This window comes from Parasteatoda tepidariorum, chromosome 6, assembly GCF_043381705.1.
Source record: "Parasteatoda tepidariorum isolate YZ-2023 chromosome 6, CAS_Ptep_4.0, whole genome shotgun sequence".
NCBI lineage: Eukaryota > Metazoa > Arthropoda > Arachnida > Araneae > Theridiidae > Parasteatoda > Parasteatoda tepidariorum.
In genome coordinates this window covers 91,133,083-91,152,721 of record NC_092209.1, presented here as the reverse complement: position 1 = coordinate 91,152,721, position 19,639 = coordinate 91,133,083, and the positions used below count along the sequence as shown (strand labels likewise).

Sequence of the window (19,639 nt, the reverse complement as noted above, 5' to 3'; positions counted from 1 at the left end):
CCAAAAATCGAAAAGGTAAGGTTATTTTTTAAATTTTTTTTTCTTCAGAAAGTTCTGTTTGTTCTGTTGAGAAAGTTTTTTTTCTGATTTCTGATTATCTTGCATATTCAAAGTGTCCCTTTTATATTGAAATATCCTCTTATTATTGCATGAAATTCTCACCTTTATCTCTTTTGCTGCCTTTAAAAAAAATTAACAGGAAAAATAACATTAAAACAATGTTTTTAAAGAATCTGCAATTATTATCTATCTAAATCTACTATAAATATTAATATTATTTTTCCTTACTATATGTTTCATTATGGCATTGTTCTTATTTTATTAGGCCAGATAACAAAAACAATAATTTTTAAATAATTCTGTGTGCAGTTATTAACTGCTAAGTATTTATTTATTATTATTTTTATTTTTTATAAAAGAATATGCAATGAACTAAAAAATAGTATAAGTATACATAATTTATCAAGATCTAAGTGTACTTATCTATTTTGGAGAATAAGAATAACATGAATCCCATTTAAAATAAATAATTTTAGTACAGATTATATGGATTTCATAACAGTATGAAAATAGTTATTTTAAGAAAAAGTAGACGTGAAACTTAACTTCCTTGTAGTATAATAGTTTATTTATTCAGTCCTTATTAATTATTAATTTAATCAGTCCTTATAGCACTTATTTAACAATCAAGTTGTGCAGTTTTTAGCTTGTTCTACTTTCCCAGTATTTTCTACTTCTTTTTTTTCGTTTTTTTCCCATTGTCCTAGAAGAAATAGATTTCTTCCCGAAGAAATCTCAATTTTGTTCTTTGGTTGGTTATCATGTTCTGAACATGGAAAATAAATCAATAGATGGGACTGAAGGTCCTATACGCAATCTTGTTCTTCCTGTTCAATCACAATCCTGTTTATACTTTTAATAATTAAATTGTCTTACACATGTCATAGATGATTGTTGAATTTAGAAATTTCATTGTTTTGTATTTTAGTGATTCTATTCTATTTAATTATGTAATTGAAATTTTTTTCTTCAATGCAGCTAGAGTTGAACCTGAAAAAGCTACTGATCATCGTCATTGGGATCGTGCATGCGTCAAGAGAGTATCTCGTCAGATTGCTGATTGCTTTAAGGACTATTATTTTAAATTGCCCAAAAGAACTCCATCCAGCAAAGAAATTACTGTAAATACATATTTGTTATTGGTTAATGCGTGTAGATTCCCTATATTTTATTACTGGCGCAAATTATCCCATTGCAAAACTTGATAAGTATTTTCCGGTATAATTTACTTATCTTAAAAAGCAATACTTAATGAGTTTTGTAACTGGGAGAGTCCTCCATGTATATGTTATGTAAATATATTTTGCATTGTGATAAAATGTAGGAAAACACTGCTGTCTATGATGATGTGATGTGGATTAAATAGTAGCTGAATGCTCTGCACAGGGAAAAGAAATGAATAAATCAGTACTGAACATCACTGAAACTGAACACAATTAATCAAGCTAAAATAATTCTATTTGTTGTTTTTTGTTCTTGCTGGTGGCGGCAAGCAAACCTTCTTAATAATTCATTCCTTCAAAATAAATATGATCAGTATCTTTTTGGCATGATGCTATTGTTTGAAGCCAACACATGATCAGAGATGATTGTGGTCCGTAAAAAAAAATCCGGATTTTTCTCTAACCACGATCCGGAAATCCGAGATCCAGAAGTTTCGAGAAATTATCGATCGCATTTATAAATAAAAATTCTTGTATATTTTATTTAAAAATATTAGTACTAGAATTTATACTTTGCATCTCTTTCATTTGTAAATACTTCTTCTGGTAGAATAATAAATGTGATTAGAGATAAAAGTAAACCTATTCATAATTATTCATCTAAATTATGCTGCATATATATTAGAATTTCATGTTTTAAAAATATCAATGATTTAAATTTAGAAAGACATTAAATTGAAATGCGTCATTAATGATTTTACACAAGAAATTTTCAGGAATTTTGACTCACCCCTGCGTCATAGTGAAGAGTTACCACAATCATACATTTTCCCCCTTTTGAAAAATCATAAGAAATGTGTATTAAAACTGCAGAGTATTAATACAGTTTTAATAGGTACTAATTGTACCTATATAAGTATATTTGGCACCTATTAAAATTGCACCAGTTTCCATAATACCAAAAGTGCTTTTCCAAAATAGTTCAAGTACCATTAGCATCAATAGAGAATGAAATTTTTTTAATTTTCTAAATAACTTAATAATATTTTTCAATTAGTTTTATTTCAGTATATAGCTCATTTTTTATTTCAATTAGTGCCTATTGCAAAAATTAATAAAACATAATTGGCATCAATAATAATTGCTTTTAGTACATAGCTCATATTTTCATTTGAATTATTATCTTTACACCAAAATTATTATCTTCCATTACTCAACCTATTTTGTTATTTATTTCAATTACTGTTGATTTTTATAGATTCACACTTTTAAAGCATAACTAAAAACAAGTGAAACACATGGTTTCAAATAATTTGGGGACATAATCTATCAAGACTATTATGTTCATGCTGATCATAGAGTTTTTCTGGCATAACTATTAAAAAATAATTAATCATTAAAGAACATCAGCAAATATCAACAATGAAATCTTTGAAATAATTGAAAGAAAGAAAATTTTCCGATTCCTCGTTTTTATTAATGGCGACAAGCTAGTGAAAAAAAATATCCAATTTTTCAAATGTCTCTCCTAATTAAATTTTTTTATTCAATTTTGGAATCTTTTCATCCACTGTTCAAATTTTAGGATGCTAGCTATTTTATTAACGATTCTTGAGTTGATACATGCACAGACTCTTCATTTTATTATTATAGATTAATTTATGTAACATTATAATCCGATCATTGAAATAGAATTCTTTTCAATTTCAAAGAGAAAAAAAAAAAGACTTTTTAAAAAAAAGAAATCTCCATTTAATGCTGAAAGTTTATGTTTAGAAATCATGAGTGTCATAAAACATTTTTATTCATGAGATAATCTGTCATTACATAAGCAGTCTTAATTCAGTTGTAGCCTTATAACAAACTTCTGTTATGTGCTACGATCCTTTAGGATACACTTGAATATGTATTTTAAAGTTTTAAAAATGATTATATTTTTAATTTAGGAAGAAGTGTTTGATTTCATAGATGTGCGTTCAGTGTGCAAAATAAAACTTAGATTTAATAATTGGATTACCGCATGCTAGGTTACATTATTTTTGGTTATTTTAAATATGCTATTTAATTTGTGCATGTAATGTTTTAAGCTATTAAATCGATGCAGAAGTCTCTGATTAAGGCATATAGATTTAAATTTAAAACTCTTAAATTTTGAGGGAAATGCAATAAGAATCCTCGATTCTTTTAATTATGCTTATTAAAATCTGTCTCTCCTAGTTAAGTATTTAAAGAAGACAATGTAGAGATTCAAATATTAAAGGAAAAGTTTTTCCCTTTTAAATTTGTTTATCCACCTTCTCCGAAACCAAACTATTTAAAAGCATTTTTTTATCCTAGAGTCATTTTAAGAAGTTACATAGATTTAAGTACACATTTGGGCTCAAAATATTTGGTTTTACTGCATCGAGTTTGACATTTGGAGTTATTTGAGTCGTAATATTTGTATTAAAATTTATATGATAATTAATATTTTTATTCTTTTTATATTTACTATAATTTCTGTGGAATTTGAATTTGCACGTGGGTACAATTGAACCAATGCTTTCACAGTTATTTAAAAAAATACTTACTATAATTTTGCAGAGATGCGCCACAGCGTTTATGATTTAAAATGATGATTATTATCATGATGCAAGCGTGATGGTTCAATTGTACAATTTTTTGCTCCTAGTCCTATTCTTTTTATCAATATATTGTATTCTGATAACTTACTTTAATTATATTAGATTCTTAATGCCTTGCTTAATATAATATGCAAATATTTTAAATTAGTATTTATTATCCTAATGCGTTTGGAATTGTGTTGCATTTGAACTGGGTACATTTGAAAATTTTTGATAAAAATGATCAAAATATGTCATTTTTGATATTAAGTAAGATTGCACCCATTAATTTATTGTATATCTATTAATTATTTTTAAACGTTGAATAACTTATTTCGCATTTAATTTGTTATTTGTAACAGATGCATTAACTCTGCAATCGCCCATCTATTAAAATTTTGTGTGACATTTCATTTTTTAGTAAAATTTTAGTGTAGCGTGTCTCTGCGAAATTGCAATAATTCTACAGATTTCGTTAAAAATAGTTCAAATGATAATAAATGAAAACATATTGCTGGACACAAAGAATAAAAATGCTATTTTTTCCAATAGCGTGAAGTAAGCAGACCCTTGCTGTCTCAGAGAGGTGAAGATTATTATTCACTATCAAAAGATGATTATTATGTTGATGGGAAACAAAGTATTGTGATCAGTGCGCATCCCAGGCAAAGGTACTTGGTAAGTATCTTAAATAACTATTGTTTTTAACAATGCAATATTCAGTGATTCCCAAAGTAAAATGCTTTTATTTATTATGTTTCTATATATCGTATTAATATTTCTTTTGATCTATTTTGGAGAATAAGAATANACTTGGTAAGTATCTTAAATAACTATTGTTTTTAACAATGCAATATTCAGTGATTCCCAAAGTAAAATGCTTTTATTTATTATGTTTCTATATATTGTATTAATATTACTTTTGAATGCTCTCAAAAGAATTTCAACATTTTTATGACTGTTTTGTTAAATCGAGAACAGGATTCTTTCTAAACTTTATTCTCTTTAATCACGATTTATTAATAAAGCTTAGCAGTATATTAAACTCTCAATGTACACAGATATTTTTTAAATTTTAGCTTAAAATAGTTTTACTCTTTTTTTTATTCTTCATAAATTGAGTATTTTCAGACATTTTGGTTTTTTTCTCATGCCTAAAAAAGGTAAACGTGCAAGGTAGATGTTTTTGTGAGTTATTTGTAAATATTCTACAATTGGAATTGTCTGTTACTGAAGCTCATTAACTATAGTGCAAATGAAATTCCTCGTATTTTGTTTTAATTTACTAATTATTAAATAAAGATTCATGTTGGAAGTACTAAAACAAAATCCTATTTTTTTTATCACTGGAAAGGTCATTTTAAAGGTTTTACATTGTATTAATATTTTGTATATTTATATAAGAAACATTTTTACACTGCAAAAGAAATACTGGCAAAATATCTAATAACAGTTATAATAATAGTAGTAGTATAATAATAACAGCTTGTGTTTTGACTTCTTATCAAACACAATTAGTAAAGTTAAGCATAAATATAAATTATTATGTAAATAAGATTTCAGGCTCACTCATTATTGCCAATTTTTATGTAACAACTGAAGAGAAAGGATCACTAGTTTCTTCTTTTTAGAAAACTATCTAAAACGCTTTCCGATTTTGAGAGCGATTGAATATGAAAATTTTTTTCTCTCCTTAAAATGACTAAAAATATATCAAAAGAGGGCGTGCTTTAGGGTCATTTGAATGGCTTTTATTTAGGGTATCGAGCAGGGTTCTTTGAAGTCGAACATTCAGAAAGTGTAGCTATAGTTGAGCAAAGTTTCATATTAGCAAAGTATGTAGAACAATGCAAAGGATCCTCCATTAAAAATTACATTTTTGTTTTCATTTGTAAATTTTCAATTTATTATCTTTTCTTTTTACTAATGTAAGAAAATGTCTAGTATTGTTTGAACTTGTAGCATGAAAACTAAATACTCTTGACTAAAGCTTATGCTGCGAAATGCTAACATAAAATCCCTAATGTTTCTTATTTCCCCTTTTTATTCTACTTTTAGTATTAAGACATCTATTCTTTGCATAAGCAAGCACAAATAATAATCTAAATTCAATTTCAAAAGAACTATTTAAATTAGACAAAAGTAATATCTTAATTGTTTTGCATGTAAGTAATAGCAGTGGTTTATTTTAGGCACAGGATCTAAAAGACATGTTTGAAAAAATTGGTCATGAAGTCTGGTGCTCTGTTGATCTTTTGGATCAAGGAAATTTAGGATCTGAAGAGATCGCCGCTGCTGATCCTAACACACCCCATCTTCCGACTATACAAGAGGGAGATGTGTTTTTCAATCAGACGGATGTAGAACTTTTTAATTCTGGTGGTGATAAAAACTATTCAGGAGTTACTTATGGTAACTATTATTTTCCCTTTCATTAGTGCAACATTAAGAAAGATTAAGTACTAAATTTAAAAAAAAAATCAATATAGCTAACTAAGTAAGTGTTCTCTTTTGGGAGAAGGATAAGAGTATATTTTCTTAAATATGACTTATTTAATTTAAACTTAAAACATAGAAAAAAACAACAATGTTTAAAATATATATATAAAAAAAATTTGAAAATAAAGTCTAGTGAAGAATTTTAAAAAAGAATAGTTGAATTTTTATTAAAGTTATGTGAAAAAGAGTTTGGTTTGATTTAGCTGTATAAAGAAAAATAGTTGCTTCCTAGTGTAAAAAATACCTGTCTTTGAATTTCTAGACAATTTTGCCTTCAAAAAAGTGTGCAAAATTTAAATTTAGTTAGCGCATCATTGTTTGGTTTACCGATACACCTAATGATTTTTAAAAAAATTAGTTTAGAAAAACTCGTTATTTTTGCTCTTAACAAATGGAGTTCATTGAAAAGAGTTCCAAAAAGCACTCCCTCTAGTGTTCCATTCCGATTGATTTACAACTTAGAGAAAATATTCTTGACATGTTGTTCTATCGAGAAAAAAAAAGAAAGTTTTTTTGAAATTTCGTGATCTCGATCAACTTTTTAAGAAACTTATCATTTTTTTAACTATTGGTTTTGTTAGAGAAACTTTTTTCTATTTAATTTTAGTTTCTCTGTTACTGATCTTTGAAATGTTAATCAATTTTCTTCAATTATTTGTTTGTATTTATGTTCCTTTATTTTTATAAAGAGCTCTTCATTTTCGTTTAAAAAGTAATACATTGAGTTCTCATAAAATGTATTATGCTTAATTTTTAGTTACATAAATCAGTGTAAATGTTGAAAAATGATTCATTTCAAAGTTATGAAAAAAAGAAAATTTGTTGTGCTGTTTTTATTACAGTTATTCATTACTATCAACAGATAAGTTTGCATTCTTTTTTTATTTGAAAAAAAAATAGGACGAAGACCATTATCTCGCCTAATGTCTCAATTAAGTGACATCAGTCAACCCTCAACTCTTAGTCGAGAGAAACTTGACCAACTGCACACCTTTCAGCTGAAAGTTGACCAAGCAGCTGTGATCATAGTATTAGTTTCTGCTGCCTATACAAAGTCAGCATTTTCACACCAACAGGTAAGATTTAAATTGTGCTCATAAACATTTGAATTCTCGAGTAAAAAATGTTTAGATATTTCACTTCATAAAGTTAAACCGAGCTAACTTTCGGAAGAGAAACAATATGAACAAAATTATATAAAGGAATATAAAAAAAGATAATTATTATAATTTTCCTGTTTTGAATAAGGGGTAAGAATAATCCTAACACTCTAAATTCTCAGTAAAATATTTAAAAATGTAATTCAACAACATACATTCAAAACCAGATTTGTCTATTTATATGCTACTAATTTTTATTATTATTATTATTATTATTATTTTTTTTTGAATAGCAAGCATAAAATGTCTTTGATCTACTTTCAAGTTCGGCTTAATACAGCAAAATCATAACTTATTTTTAAATGGAACATAAGGTATACAGAGATTTGATAGAGGTGTTTTAGTTATAATTAGGAACCACACTTATTATTAATTAAAAATATTATTGTACTAGATAATGAATCTTAGGAATTGCATAATTAAAACTGTGTTTAGTTTTATAAATGCATATTTATTAATTAAAATTCATTATTAAAGCAAGCTAAAATGTTTCAATATGTTCCTCAACACCCAGTTTTTGATCAGAAATTGTTTGAACATAACTTATCGGGAGATTTCATAGACACATATAAATTCTTTTTCTTTCTTACAGGTATTTTACTGTGAGCATAGGAAGCGAGTCGTCCTTGTGAACTGTGATTCTGCCACAATACCAAAATGGTTTAGGCTATTGATGGGAAATGATATGATTATGGTAAAATCATCTTCAATATTAATCAGTATTATATATTGCATAGCTGCCAACTCTACTGGATTTTGCCACATTCTCCTGGTCCACTGGTTTAATAGAAATTCTCCTGGTTTTTGTACATTTTAGAATATTCCCTAAAATTAAAAAAGTTTCCTTAAAAAATCCCTATTGAAATAGAATTTTTGAGCAGATTATTACTTACTTGAATACTTAAATAAGTGTTACTAATGCATAAAGAAGTGGGCCTCATTTATCATTTATAAAAGTCAGTTAACTGTCTTTAATGAATTATATCCTTATTACAGTTCAAAATTTAAAGTAAACATAATACACAACATTTCAAGTTGATTTAGTATTAATTATAACTGGAAAATATTGCAGTTTTTTATTTTAATGACGAAAATTCCCTATGTGTAAAATATTTAAAACATTTTGTAACAAGTGTCAAGAAATTTATACAATTTCGTAAAATCTACTGGATTTTTCCCTATTCATGTTGGCAGTTATGATATTGGCTTTTTTTTTAATCATTTATCATTTATAAAAGTCAGTTAACTGTCTTTAATGAATTATATCCTTATTACAGTTCAAAATTTAAAGTAAACATAATACACAACATTTCAAGTTCATTTAGTATTAATTATAACTGGAAAATATTGCAGTTTTTTATTTTAATGACGAAAATTCCCTATGTGTAAAATATTTAAAACATTTTGTAACAAGTGTCAAGAAATTTATGCAATTTCGTAAAATCTACTGGATTTTTCCCTATTCATGTTGGCAGTTATGATATTGGCTTTTTTTTTAGTTGTATCAAATTAAGAAATCAACTTGCTAAACATGGAATATATAATTAAATTTAGTTACTTAGGATCATGGGCAGAAATTATGAAAATTTAATCACTGGTCTAAAGAATCAATAACTAAAAGATATTACTAATCATTACATTTTCTCTATTAAATTTTATTTTAAAAAAAACCTATTTACTAACTTTAAAAAATTACAATGCAGAAAAGTGCGATGTTCTATTTTATAATGAAATTTGCCAATATGTGAGAAACAAAAGCCATTGATTGCTGTCCCTAAGAGACCTCTAATAATTTATTTTATAGTGGTCTGAGACAAATATTAGTGGACTAAGCGAAATGAGTCACCATTCTTTTCTGGACCTGATTAATATTATTGAATAAAATTAAACTAATTGTATCAAAATTGAGTTCTTCTAAATGATGTGCACATTTCATGATATTAAATAGATATTTTATTGCAGAAAAAGGACAATCCTGAATTTGAAAGTATTCTGAAGACACGTGTTAAGAGGGCCTTAAATCCATCTTCTTCAGAGACACCCAAAGATGCTACAGCTGAAGCAAAGATGAATTATTTAGTAATTACACTTTAAAATAAGACAATTTTTATTCCTCATTTGATTGCATGTATTTTCATGAACTTCCCTGTGTTTAGGTAAATTTTCTAAAAAGAAACCTACCTCTCCAAGACTTGTGTGTTTATGTTGCTGGTAGCAGTAAACTACAATCTGAAAGAGCTGAAGAAATATGCAAGTACGTTACACGTTTTTCAATAAATATTTTTTTAAATACATTTATAGATTTTCTTTGAAGCTAGTTGATATTATAAATCTTGTCTCTCTTTTTATCTAAACTATTTTTTGATATGATATTCTTGATTTCAATGCTGTGAATAAAGTAGTTGATACTTTTTTGTTCTAGAGTTTTGTTAAAATTTAACTTACTTTTTTTTGTATCACTATTTCTGATTACGAACAACATAAGTCATAATAGTACGAGACTGAGTAGTTCCTTCCATCAATGCATAATGTTTTCTTTTCCATAAACACAATGTTATTTGAAGGTCCAAATTCATTCTAATATAGTGTTCAAAAAATCACTCCAAAACAAGCATGACAAAGGTGCTCAATGAACATGAATGAAAGGTTACTATTTATAAGAGCATCTTCCTGTTAGTCATGAATGTTTGAAATCTGTATTTATTTATTTTTTTTGTCACATAGTATGAGACCCCTAATTCGGCACCTAATCCAATCTTTCTTTTTTTTTTTTTTTTAAAAAAGAAATTTTTATTGATAAGAGAAAAAAAAATTAATTATATTCTCTTTTTATGTGGAATTTTATTCTCTTGAAGTAAGTAATAAAAAAAGCATAGAAAAAAAAATAATAATACTGTGTCAAACAAAACATCTGTTTCTAAAGCAGTTTAAAATAGAATAAAAACTGCATTTCCAATAAAGAAAATACAGAAATGCAAGTTGGGAGAAACTGATCTATCAATCTTGACAGATGTGCATATGCTCTGGTTTGTCCTCACATTTTTCATTTGACCATAAATTGGCCACACCCAGTCGACATTGAAACTACCGACAAAGTGAATTCTATCCCTTTTGCAGCTTTTTGTATTCCATATTTTATGCGTTTGGTATAGTTAAAAAATATATATTGTTATTTTTATTATATAGGTTATTATTTTAATAAAATTGCTTAAGATGGCATAGTTTTAAATTCACCCCATCATAATCTATGATCAAAACTTAATTAAATTTATTGATTTTTCTGAAATTAACGGTATAATTGAATTGTTGTAATATATGGGCGCCGTATTGGAATTTCCAAAAGAGATCCGAAATTCGACTAATTCTGAAATGCAAAATTTCATGGGTCCCGTGAGTGCCATATTCGTTGTCCTATTGTTTTATAACGAGTGTTACCACACATTTTGTAATATTTATTAAGAGATCTAATTATTAAATTTTTAAATGTTGTTTGGAAGCTCTTTTTTCCTTTACGTAACCTTAAGGCTATTGATTGCCTTAAAGTTTTGATTGCTGAAAAACTGAAAGAAGCATGAAATTGTATAGAAAAATGTAGACTGAAAGTAATTAGTTCGAGAATTGTGGGCTGCTCAGCTAAATTACTACAGAGTTGAAATTCCAAGTTGTTTGAAAGTTATTGTAATTTCTGGTACTCATATCTCAATTTTTACTTTTCTCGTGTGTGCTTTTAAAGTACAAAAAAGAAGAAGAAGAGAGAGGGGATTAAGTGTTCCCCGATATAAATCTTAAAATTTATATTGAAATTTCTGAAAATATGAAAAATTTAATACAAGGGAAATAAAAACCTTTTCTATTTGATTTCTTATGAGTAAAATTACTTCTCATTTATTCCTTTGATTTGATATTTTTTCTTCCAAATACCATTGTTTACTTTCTAAATCCAAGTAATTATTTATTTTGTTTTTAACATTATAAACTATTGTTGTCAGCGGATCAATCCTGAGGGTAGGTGAGCAGCTTATTCTAAGCAAAAACTAAAATAGTTGTTTTTTTACATTTTGTAGAGCGATTGGAAGAGAGTTGGCCAAAGTGGAGAGAGTGTCTCTGGTGACAGGAGGTTTTTTTGGTGCAGCTGATATCATTGCAAAGACATTCTATGAATGCAGAGAGAATAACCAGCAACAGAATGAAGAGTCTGTCGTTCATATACTTCCTATGAGAGATTCAGAGGTATAAACAGTTTGATAGCAACGCAATTTTTATGCCTGTAAAAAAGATCTTGCAATAAACCTAAAAAATAGCTAATTTTAAATTTGATAGTAAGTTAACTTCTAAAAAATTGGACTGCAACATTTTTTTTAGAATTAAAGAATAGTTTGTGAAAAAATTAACTATTTTTATTTATTTATTTTTTTTTTAATTTTTTTTTTACAATTGCTAATTTTGAAATTTTTCTTAAACCTTAAGCCTATTTGTAGTTGAAGAATACCAAGTTTTTAAAAATTATTATTTCTGAATAAATTAATTTTGGCTCTTAGTAAGATAAATATATATGATGGTTAATGTATGACTGAGGTAACTTTTAATAAATTAAGTTTAATTGAGATTTTAAAATTGGCAAGTTTTTGTGCAAAATATTACTTTTATATTCTTGCATTCAAGTTCTCTAAGTTAAATATTTTTTTTTTAACATTTAATGTTTGGCCTATCAAAAAATGGGGAATTTTGTTGAAGTTTAACTGTACAATACAATTTAACTGTAAGTTATTTTATGAACAGAGGGTAAAGTCTTTTTTTCGTGCAATTTATATAGTTTGTGGACGAAATTTAATGCTTAAGATTCACTTTTATTTTACATGTATTACGATTCGTAAGTTTCAACACCATTTGGGATGATAAATCTAAGATCCATTTTAATATACAAGTATGGCATCGTGATTCATATGCCCGTGATTAAAAACCACGCTTCGTATTCGAGCAGCATTCATGCAACATTACGATTCGTTTTCACATGCTTACCAAGCAAACGTCCCAATTAGTTTTAATGCAGTTTAATAAAAAGACATCTCGATTCGCAATGATGCAACTTAAAACCAAATATTCTTATTTGTATTGACGTATTTTAAAAACAGAACATCGTAATTCATAGTCAGACAATCATTTCATGATTGTTTTAACACACTCTATTCTACTCGTATTTCTAAACTTATTTGTAACAAAATTAGGTGCTCGTTCAAACAAGTTTTATAATTTTTTATATAATTTTCCATTACTCAAAGATAATTCAATCTATCTAAGCAATAGTGTTAAAAAAAGTAGGTATTTTCATTTTGTAAAATAATGTAGCTTATAATTTTGATTTTTATTTAATTAAGCTTTAATATCAAAATTTTATAAAATTGGACAATAAAGAAATAAAATTGTAAAAAAAAAAAAAAAGTTTTTATGAAAGGTAAAAGTTTATGTAGTATTTATGAAAATTATAATTTATAACTTTTTAAATGCAAAAGTGTATGATACCTACATACACTTTTTTCATACTAATATTTCCTGTATATGTTTTCATCTGGGTTGAGATTTCTAAGTGGAGAACCTGCTACTTATAATGCATTGGAGATAAAAATTGAAAGAAACTAGGCAAGGAAAAAACTAGAAATGACCCAATACATGTTTTTTTTTTTAAATGATTATTGCCATATTATTTATGTTAGTTTTATTGTAACTTATAATGTAATTCATTTATAGTTGCTCCGTGGTTAAATTTTTTTTACCTTTAACTTTCTTTCTTAAAGAATTGAAAAAGATCATTCTGCATTTGAAGCAGTAGTTGAATTAGTAAATGGTCTAATCTAGTATTGTATGGTACAGTTGTATCATGAAATGTTTTGGTTTATTATAATAATTATTCGAAACATGGATGGCATCTGAAAGGAGATATATGTAATGGAAACCCTAATTAAAAAAGTAAAGGGAATGTCGTCTATGAACAAGCGAATAACTTATGATACCTTCTTTAATAGTGTGCTGGTTTTCATTTTTAAGTCTTATAATTTTCATGATATACTTTAGTCAGATATCACTTGTAACCTGCCAATTTCTTTTTATATTTTGTTGATTGATGCTTCATTCATAATTATTAAAATTAACAAATTGTACTAATCTTATCATGTTATGAATAGTTATTCATTTGTTTATTACTATTCACTGTTATTGTTAAATAAAACTACTTTCACTTAGACACAAGGCAATGTTGAATAAAAGAAAACTCTGTCCAAGCAAGTGGGTTCTATAATTAGGTTGCTTTATTATTTAGAATCAGGCATACAATTACTTTTCTCTTCAGCTGTTAAACCAGTACTCATAATTACTATCTGGAAAAAATTAATTTTAAGAGTGATTTGAGAGTTCAATAAAGTAACTTTCTCAGACATAATTTAAATTGTATTAAAAAGATACATAATTTGTTTTCTTGCAGGATTTCACAGCCAAAGCTAGACAAAACCTTGCTGATGGTAGCTTTGAGGCTCTTCCATATGGAAAAACTGTATTTCTAGGTGATTCTGTCAAAGAGAGAGAAACTGTTGTTGCAAGACTGTTGGACACATGCTTGGTTATTGAAGGTACTTTTTATTCTCAGTAATATTTCTTAGACTGGAGAGAGATTAATTTATGTTATATGAGAATAGTCAGTTTTATTCTAATGCAAAAAAGCATCTGATAATTTTTTGCCTTAGCCTACTCTATATCCTTCTTTTTTTTTAGACAGTTTTTAATTATAAGCGACATTCTCATTGTTTTCAAGTTCATTCAATGTAGCTTATTAATTATGTATTATTTTTCTATATCAAATTATGCAATGGAAACATTACCAAATTTTCAATAGTTTAGTAATCATTGTATTTTCAGAATGTCCGTGCACCTGGAAAGTCATGAAAAATCATATATTGATCAAAATTTACCATGAAATGTCATGATTTTTTCTATTTTCTAAAAAAAATCATGGAAAGTCATGGATTTAGGTCTCCAAAAAATCTAATTTTTAAAATAGAATCCCCTCCCCCAATTTCATCTTGTTCCAAACATCTGAATTCCTAACAAAATCATTACTCACTCATATTTTATTAGAATATTAAATGTTTTTATCATGTTCTTTAAAAATTATGGTGTTCTTTTAAAAAATGAAAGAAAAAACATCATTTCTAGAGCGAATTATCTTTTAAACTTCTGTGATTTAAGAATTTTTATTATTAATTTTTTTTAATTTTATCAATTTAAAATTCTAGTTGAAGCAAACTGATCATTGACGAATTTTTTTATATTCCGAAATGAGAACAGAAAAATCAGGAGTATTTCTTTCCTTTCTGATGAACAAGAAAAGTATCTTTAGTAATATAATTCTACAGAGAAAAAAAAAATTAGTTGCTTTTGTATTTTTTTTTCCAGTTATTTTATTGTTTCAACTCTTTCTTTACTCTGTTTTTTAAATTTAAAATCTATAAAGATGCTGAGTATAGCAGTTTTTGTTATACCTATCATTTCAATAAATGTTGTTATAATGTTTTTTTTTAAATTTATTGTTGTGTTTTTTTCGGTGAAAATAGTAACTTTGTTAATTCATGAAAAATTCTTGGAATCATGGAAAATCATGAAAAGTCATGAATTTGAAAATCTAAATTGTAGCAGATACCCTGTATTTTGAAGTACCCAGTTTTATTAAAGAAACTTTCAAAATTCACTGTGATGAATGACAGACGTAATAAATCACCTTCTCTAAATAGTGCAGTTGATTGCTATAAATTATTATTAAGTAAAAAAGGAAAGAATATTCTTAGCTCACAAAATGAATATTTTGTAGGTGGACCTGGTGTGGTGCACGAGGTAGAAGAGTTTATTTGGAATGATCATTTTGTGATTCCAATCATGTCTACAGGAGGGGCTGCCAGTGGATGCTATGGAGTGCCTGTCAAAATATTTGAAGTAAGATCTTTTAAACCACATCTCCTTTTAGGCTTATTAACTTAATAATGATCCCAGAACCATTGCTGCAGAGCTCAACTGCCATCATAATAAGATAAACAAAGTATACTTCCAGAGAGCTAATAATTTTACGTTTTTCCTAAGTAAAATTTAAATATTTCACCTAAAGTAAGAATTGTGCAATGATTTAATAATTATTCAGAAAAAAATGAAGTTTTTTTTTTACAGTGAGATACAATATGAAAGCTCATTGATGCATTACATAAATTAGTTTTTAAATCTCAATTTTAAAATTATTTTAATGATGCAAAATGAAAACTAAAAAGAATCAAACATTAACTATAAAAAATATATAGATATGAGGAGTTCAGTAAAACTGGCTGAGTGGCATTTTTTTTTAAAAAAAAAGTGAGATTTCTCTAAGAAAGTTCTTAATTTAGCTTTATTTAAATATATAACATTTATTTATATTGCTAAATCTATTCATTCTGAAGATACGCGGTGGAAGAACTGGCTATGTAAACATTATGTGAGTATTCAGTGGTGGGAAGAACCGTTTATGTGACTAGGCGACAGATAGTAAATAAACAACCTTAGACAATCTCTTGCTTGGCATCAAAAGCCGAGATACGGGAGAAAAAAAACTGAAAAAAGAGCTTTCATACAAGACATGAGGAGAAATTTGTTTTTTGCAAATCAATAGTAAAAAAAAAAAAAAGACAAGAGAAATAACCCTTAAACCGCTTCATACAATTTTTTTGCTTCTGGTTCGCATTAGTTTGTTTCAGACACACTGCCCTAGTAATAATAAAAGTAAAAAAAAAAATTTTTTTTCAAGGCAGAAACACATTAAAAATAATTATTATTTTGCACTTGGGCAACTTTTTCAGTTTGTTATTACTAGGTGAAAACTAGTTTTTCTTTTTGAAATAACACTAAATAATCAATAAATCAGTGATGAACAACATTGCAAATTCATGCACAAAATTAAAAAGATCGCCTATTCCACTCACGCTGCTTCTGAATCGGTTTTTGAACTAAGAAGACACGAAAAAATTTAATACCAGTTTGCTTCAAATTAAGGTTGTTAATGTTTTATTCTGTGAATCTAAGCATAAATATCTGTATTTTATATTTTTAAACCCAATTATATTCGATGATGTCATCCACAAAAACAAGCAAATGCTGCTCACATAAATTATTTTAATCTTCCTTGCTAAAAGAGTTCTAATTGAAAGTTTGTGAGTTATGCCTTCACAAGCATACTAAAAATAAAAAGGAGGAACATCAAGCGCTCACTAAAATATCATTTTCACTAAGCTGTTCATATAATTCTTGATAAAATTTCAAAATTCTTATTAAATGTATCTTAAACAATTAAAATATGCATAATAATTTGACTAAATAGATATAAAATTGAATACTCATAGCACAATGACATTTGACTAGACTGCTACACTCTCCAAATGTACCAAGGTATACGTATGGCATGTTCCTGACTGTATTATTTTTAAATACAAATTTAAAAGCTTTAAAAGGAAAATAATTATTTTTAAAATGATTAAATTATATGCATATTTAAAATGATATACGTGTCCATTTTTCAAAAATCACTTATGTCGAATTCTGCTCAAATAATCAATTGGAATCCCCAGAAAGCTTTAATGGAAATGAATTTTCCGGCAAGGGTTAAACTATAAATTTTCTTATTGTGTGTACGTATGTGGACTGAGGTAATAAAGAAGTTATATAATATTTATAAATAAAATGAAATATTAAAAAGATGTAGTTCTTTTCTTTGTTGATCATCGTCATATTTATTCAACTGTAACAAGGATGTTAACAATGCCTCCTAAAGTTTGCAATCTTTCCTTACATCTATGCATTATGTAATGTTTTAAAATAGGCCTCATTCAACGATGGATGTTTAAGCATACCAACACAGTTTCTTTGTCTGGTTATGAAGCAATAATTGTTTTTTTCCTTTTTTATCAAATCTTGAAGTGTTAAAATAACTATATTAAAATAGTTAAGATTTAAAAAAAAGTTTTTTGTTTTCAAAATTGACTAGTGTATTATCATAAATTTAGCTCCTAATTTTGTGTGCTCAAGTAAACGGGTTTAACACTCGACGACGACCTTCTTATTCGTCACCCGTACCGAGGCTAAAACTATTCTCACCTCAATCTACATTTCTTTGCAGCTACCTCCCGGCGTCGACGAATCCGACTGGTCGATTCTCTCGGAAAGAAACGCATCCCCCGAAGCCGTCGCTAAATCCGTCGTGAATATAATGGTGAGTTTGAAGAAGTCCCTCTCCTCCCCTACGAGCACCCTCCAGAAATCGACCCTGATCCTGAAACGTAAATCTAAAAGGAAGCTGAGGTCGAGAAGACAAAGAGTAGATGAAGGAATGACCTCAACTCCTGTTGAACTGGGGAATGTTTATGAACTGAGGAAAGCATTTGAGATGTCTCAATGCAGCAGTGAAGATCACCTCTCCATAACCAAAACAAAATCCAGCTGGTGGAGAAGGTTTTTGAAGGTTTTCAAACATAAAGAGCAATGACTGTTTTTTTTTTCTGACTGTCATTATGGTTTTATAGTGATATTACTCAAATCTTTAAATGAAATATACAGAGTTCTCCCTAAGAATAAAAAAGGGCAGTGTAAAAAATGTGTATATAGTGTAAATTATGTAATAACTGACATTTATTGTCAACAATTTTTAAATTACCATGTTATACTATTTTATGCGTGTATTTCAAAAAGTAATTCTTTCTCATTATCAAAATAAGAAAAAAATTTGTAGTTAATAAAAATAGGTCTGCATATTTTTTCTTCTTCAAAAAGTTAACTATCGAAAAATGATTCATTGATAAATAACTTGCTTATTTCTATAATTAGAACTGAAAATTATAAGAAAATAAACATTTAAATGTGCAATTTAAAAAAAAAAGATACCTGCTTTAAAAGTAGTTTTAAAATGTACCAATATCCTTCTACTTCTAGTTTGAAAAGATACTTCTAGTTTGCGAATAATCCTAACAAAGTAAATATTTGTAATAGTATTTAGAATGAAGCCATAATTTTATCAGTGTGTAATTATTGTTTTTACAGGAAATTATTTTTAAAATGGAATATGAATTAAATAGAAATGTTTTTAAAGGATAGCAGCTTATTATTACAAAGAGGGTGCATTTATTGGGATCAAAGGGCTGTTTAAAAGCCCATCAAAAAACGCTTAGGGAGAACACTGATGTATATAATGTGACAAACTGTGTTTTTTTTTCTTCTTCATGCATTGATCATTTTTATTTTTTAAATACAACTGTTGGCATTGCACATTCAAAAACTCAATGTGTTACGTTTTGCTTGTTATTTATTGAATTTTAATCGTAATTTGTTGCTTAATTTATCTAGCTGGGAAGAAATGAATATTTTTAGTAGTAAACTTGTTATTTTTTAAAAATAATTGTTTTCAACCATAAAAACGATGCATGCATATTTTAAAATTCAATTTAGTTAAGTTTCTATAACAACATTGCAGCTCTACGTTTAGCTTTTAGGAAGGTTTTTCTCATTAATCAAGATGTCTTTTGAGTATACTTTTATAATTTAATTATCATTCTTATATTACTATGCATTTGTGTTTCCGTCATACCCTGTGAATCATTTTTATTCATTCATTTTAATGTACATCCTTTACACCCTATAATAGGAATGTCTTTTTAAAAAAAGGTTAGTTGAAAATCTGTGATATCTTTGTTTTGTAAGTAATGGATTTTGTTCTGTTGAAATAATTTTTATTTAGAATGTGCATTTTTTACACATTGTAATTAAAGTTTCATAAACATTGTTTAATACTAAATAATTTATAAAAAAAAAAATCCTGTAAATACCGTTGAAAATAAATATTTTTAGTCACCTGCTGTTTTCTTAGAACAAATTATTTCATTTTCACAGAATCTTTTTCAGTTGCCTATAATCTTCCTAAAAGTCACCCTCAGCCCTTCAATAGATGTGATATCCTATTTATTCTGTTGGATTTAACCCCTTCTCTTACGAAGAAAAAAAATGCAAAAAATCAACATATTTTTTTATTTCATTAATAAATACAAGGAACTAAAACAAAACAAAATACACAAGTTCTAAGTTGAAATTTTAATTTTTCATC

At 27.1% G+C, this 19,639-nt stretch overlaps 1 protein-coding gene across 2 annotated transcripts in view; it reads left to right on the top strand.

Annotated features, from left to right (window-relative positions):
- The window catches only part of LOC107441406 (uncharacterized), a 39,302-nt gene extending 19,908 nt beyond the window's left edge, over positions 1-19,394 (top strand). For both annotated transcript variants that reach the window (XM_071182868.1, XM_016054646.3), the window contains exons 8-18: positions 1,039-1,181; positions 4,379-4,504; positions 6,019-6,238; positions 7,226-7,401; positions 8,078-8,179; positions 9,448-9,564; positions 9,642-9,739; positions 11,550-11,715; positions 13,961-14,105; positions 15,341-15,462; positions 17,666-19,394. In XM_071182868.1, coding sequence (XP_071038969.1) covers positions 1,039-1,181; positions 4,379-4,504; positions 6,019-6,238; positions 7,226-7,401; positions 8,078-8,179; positions 9,448-9,564; positions 9,642-9,739; positions 11,550-11,715; positions 13,961-14,105; positions 15,341-15,462; positions 17,666-18,031 — 1,781 coding nt within the window. In that variant the 3' untranslated portion in view covers positions 18,032-19,394. The remainder of the gene's footprint in view (positions 1-1,038; positions 1,182-4,378; positions 4,505-6,018; positions 6,239-7,225; positions 7,402-8,077; positions 8,180-9,447; positions 9,565-9,641; positions 9,740-11,549; positions 11,716-13,960; positions 14,106-15,340; positions 15,463-17,665) is intronic.
- The last annotated feature ends 245 nt before the right edge of the window (positions 19,395-19,639 follow it).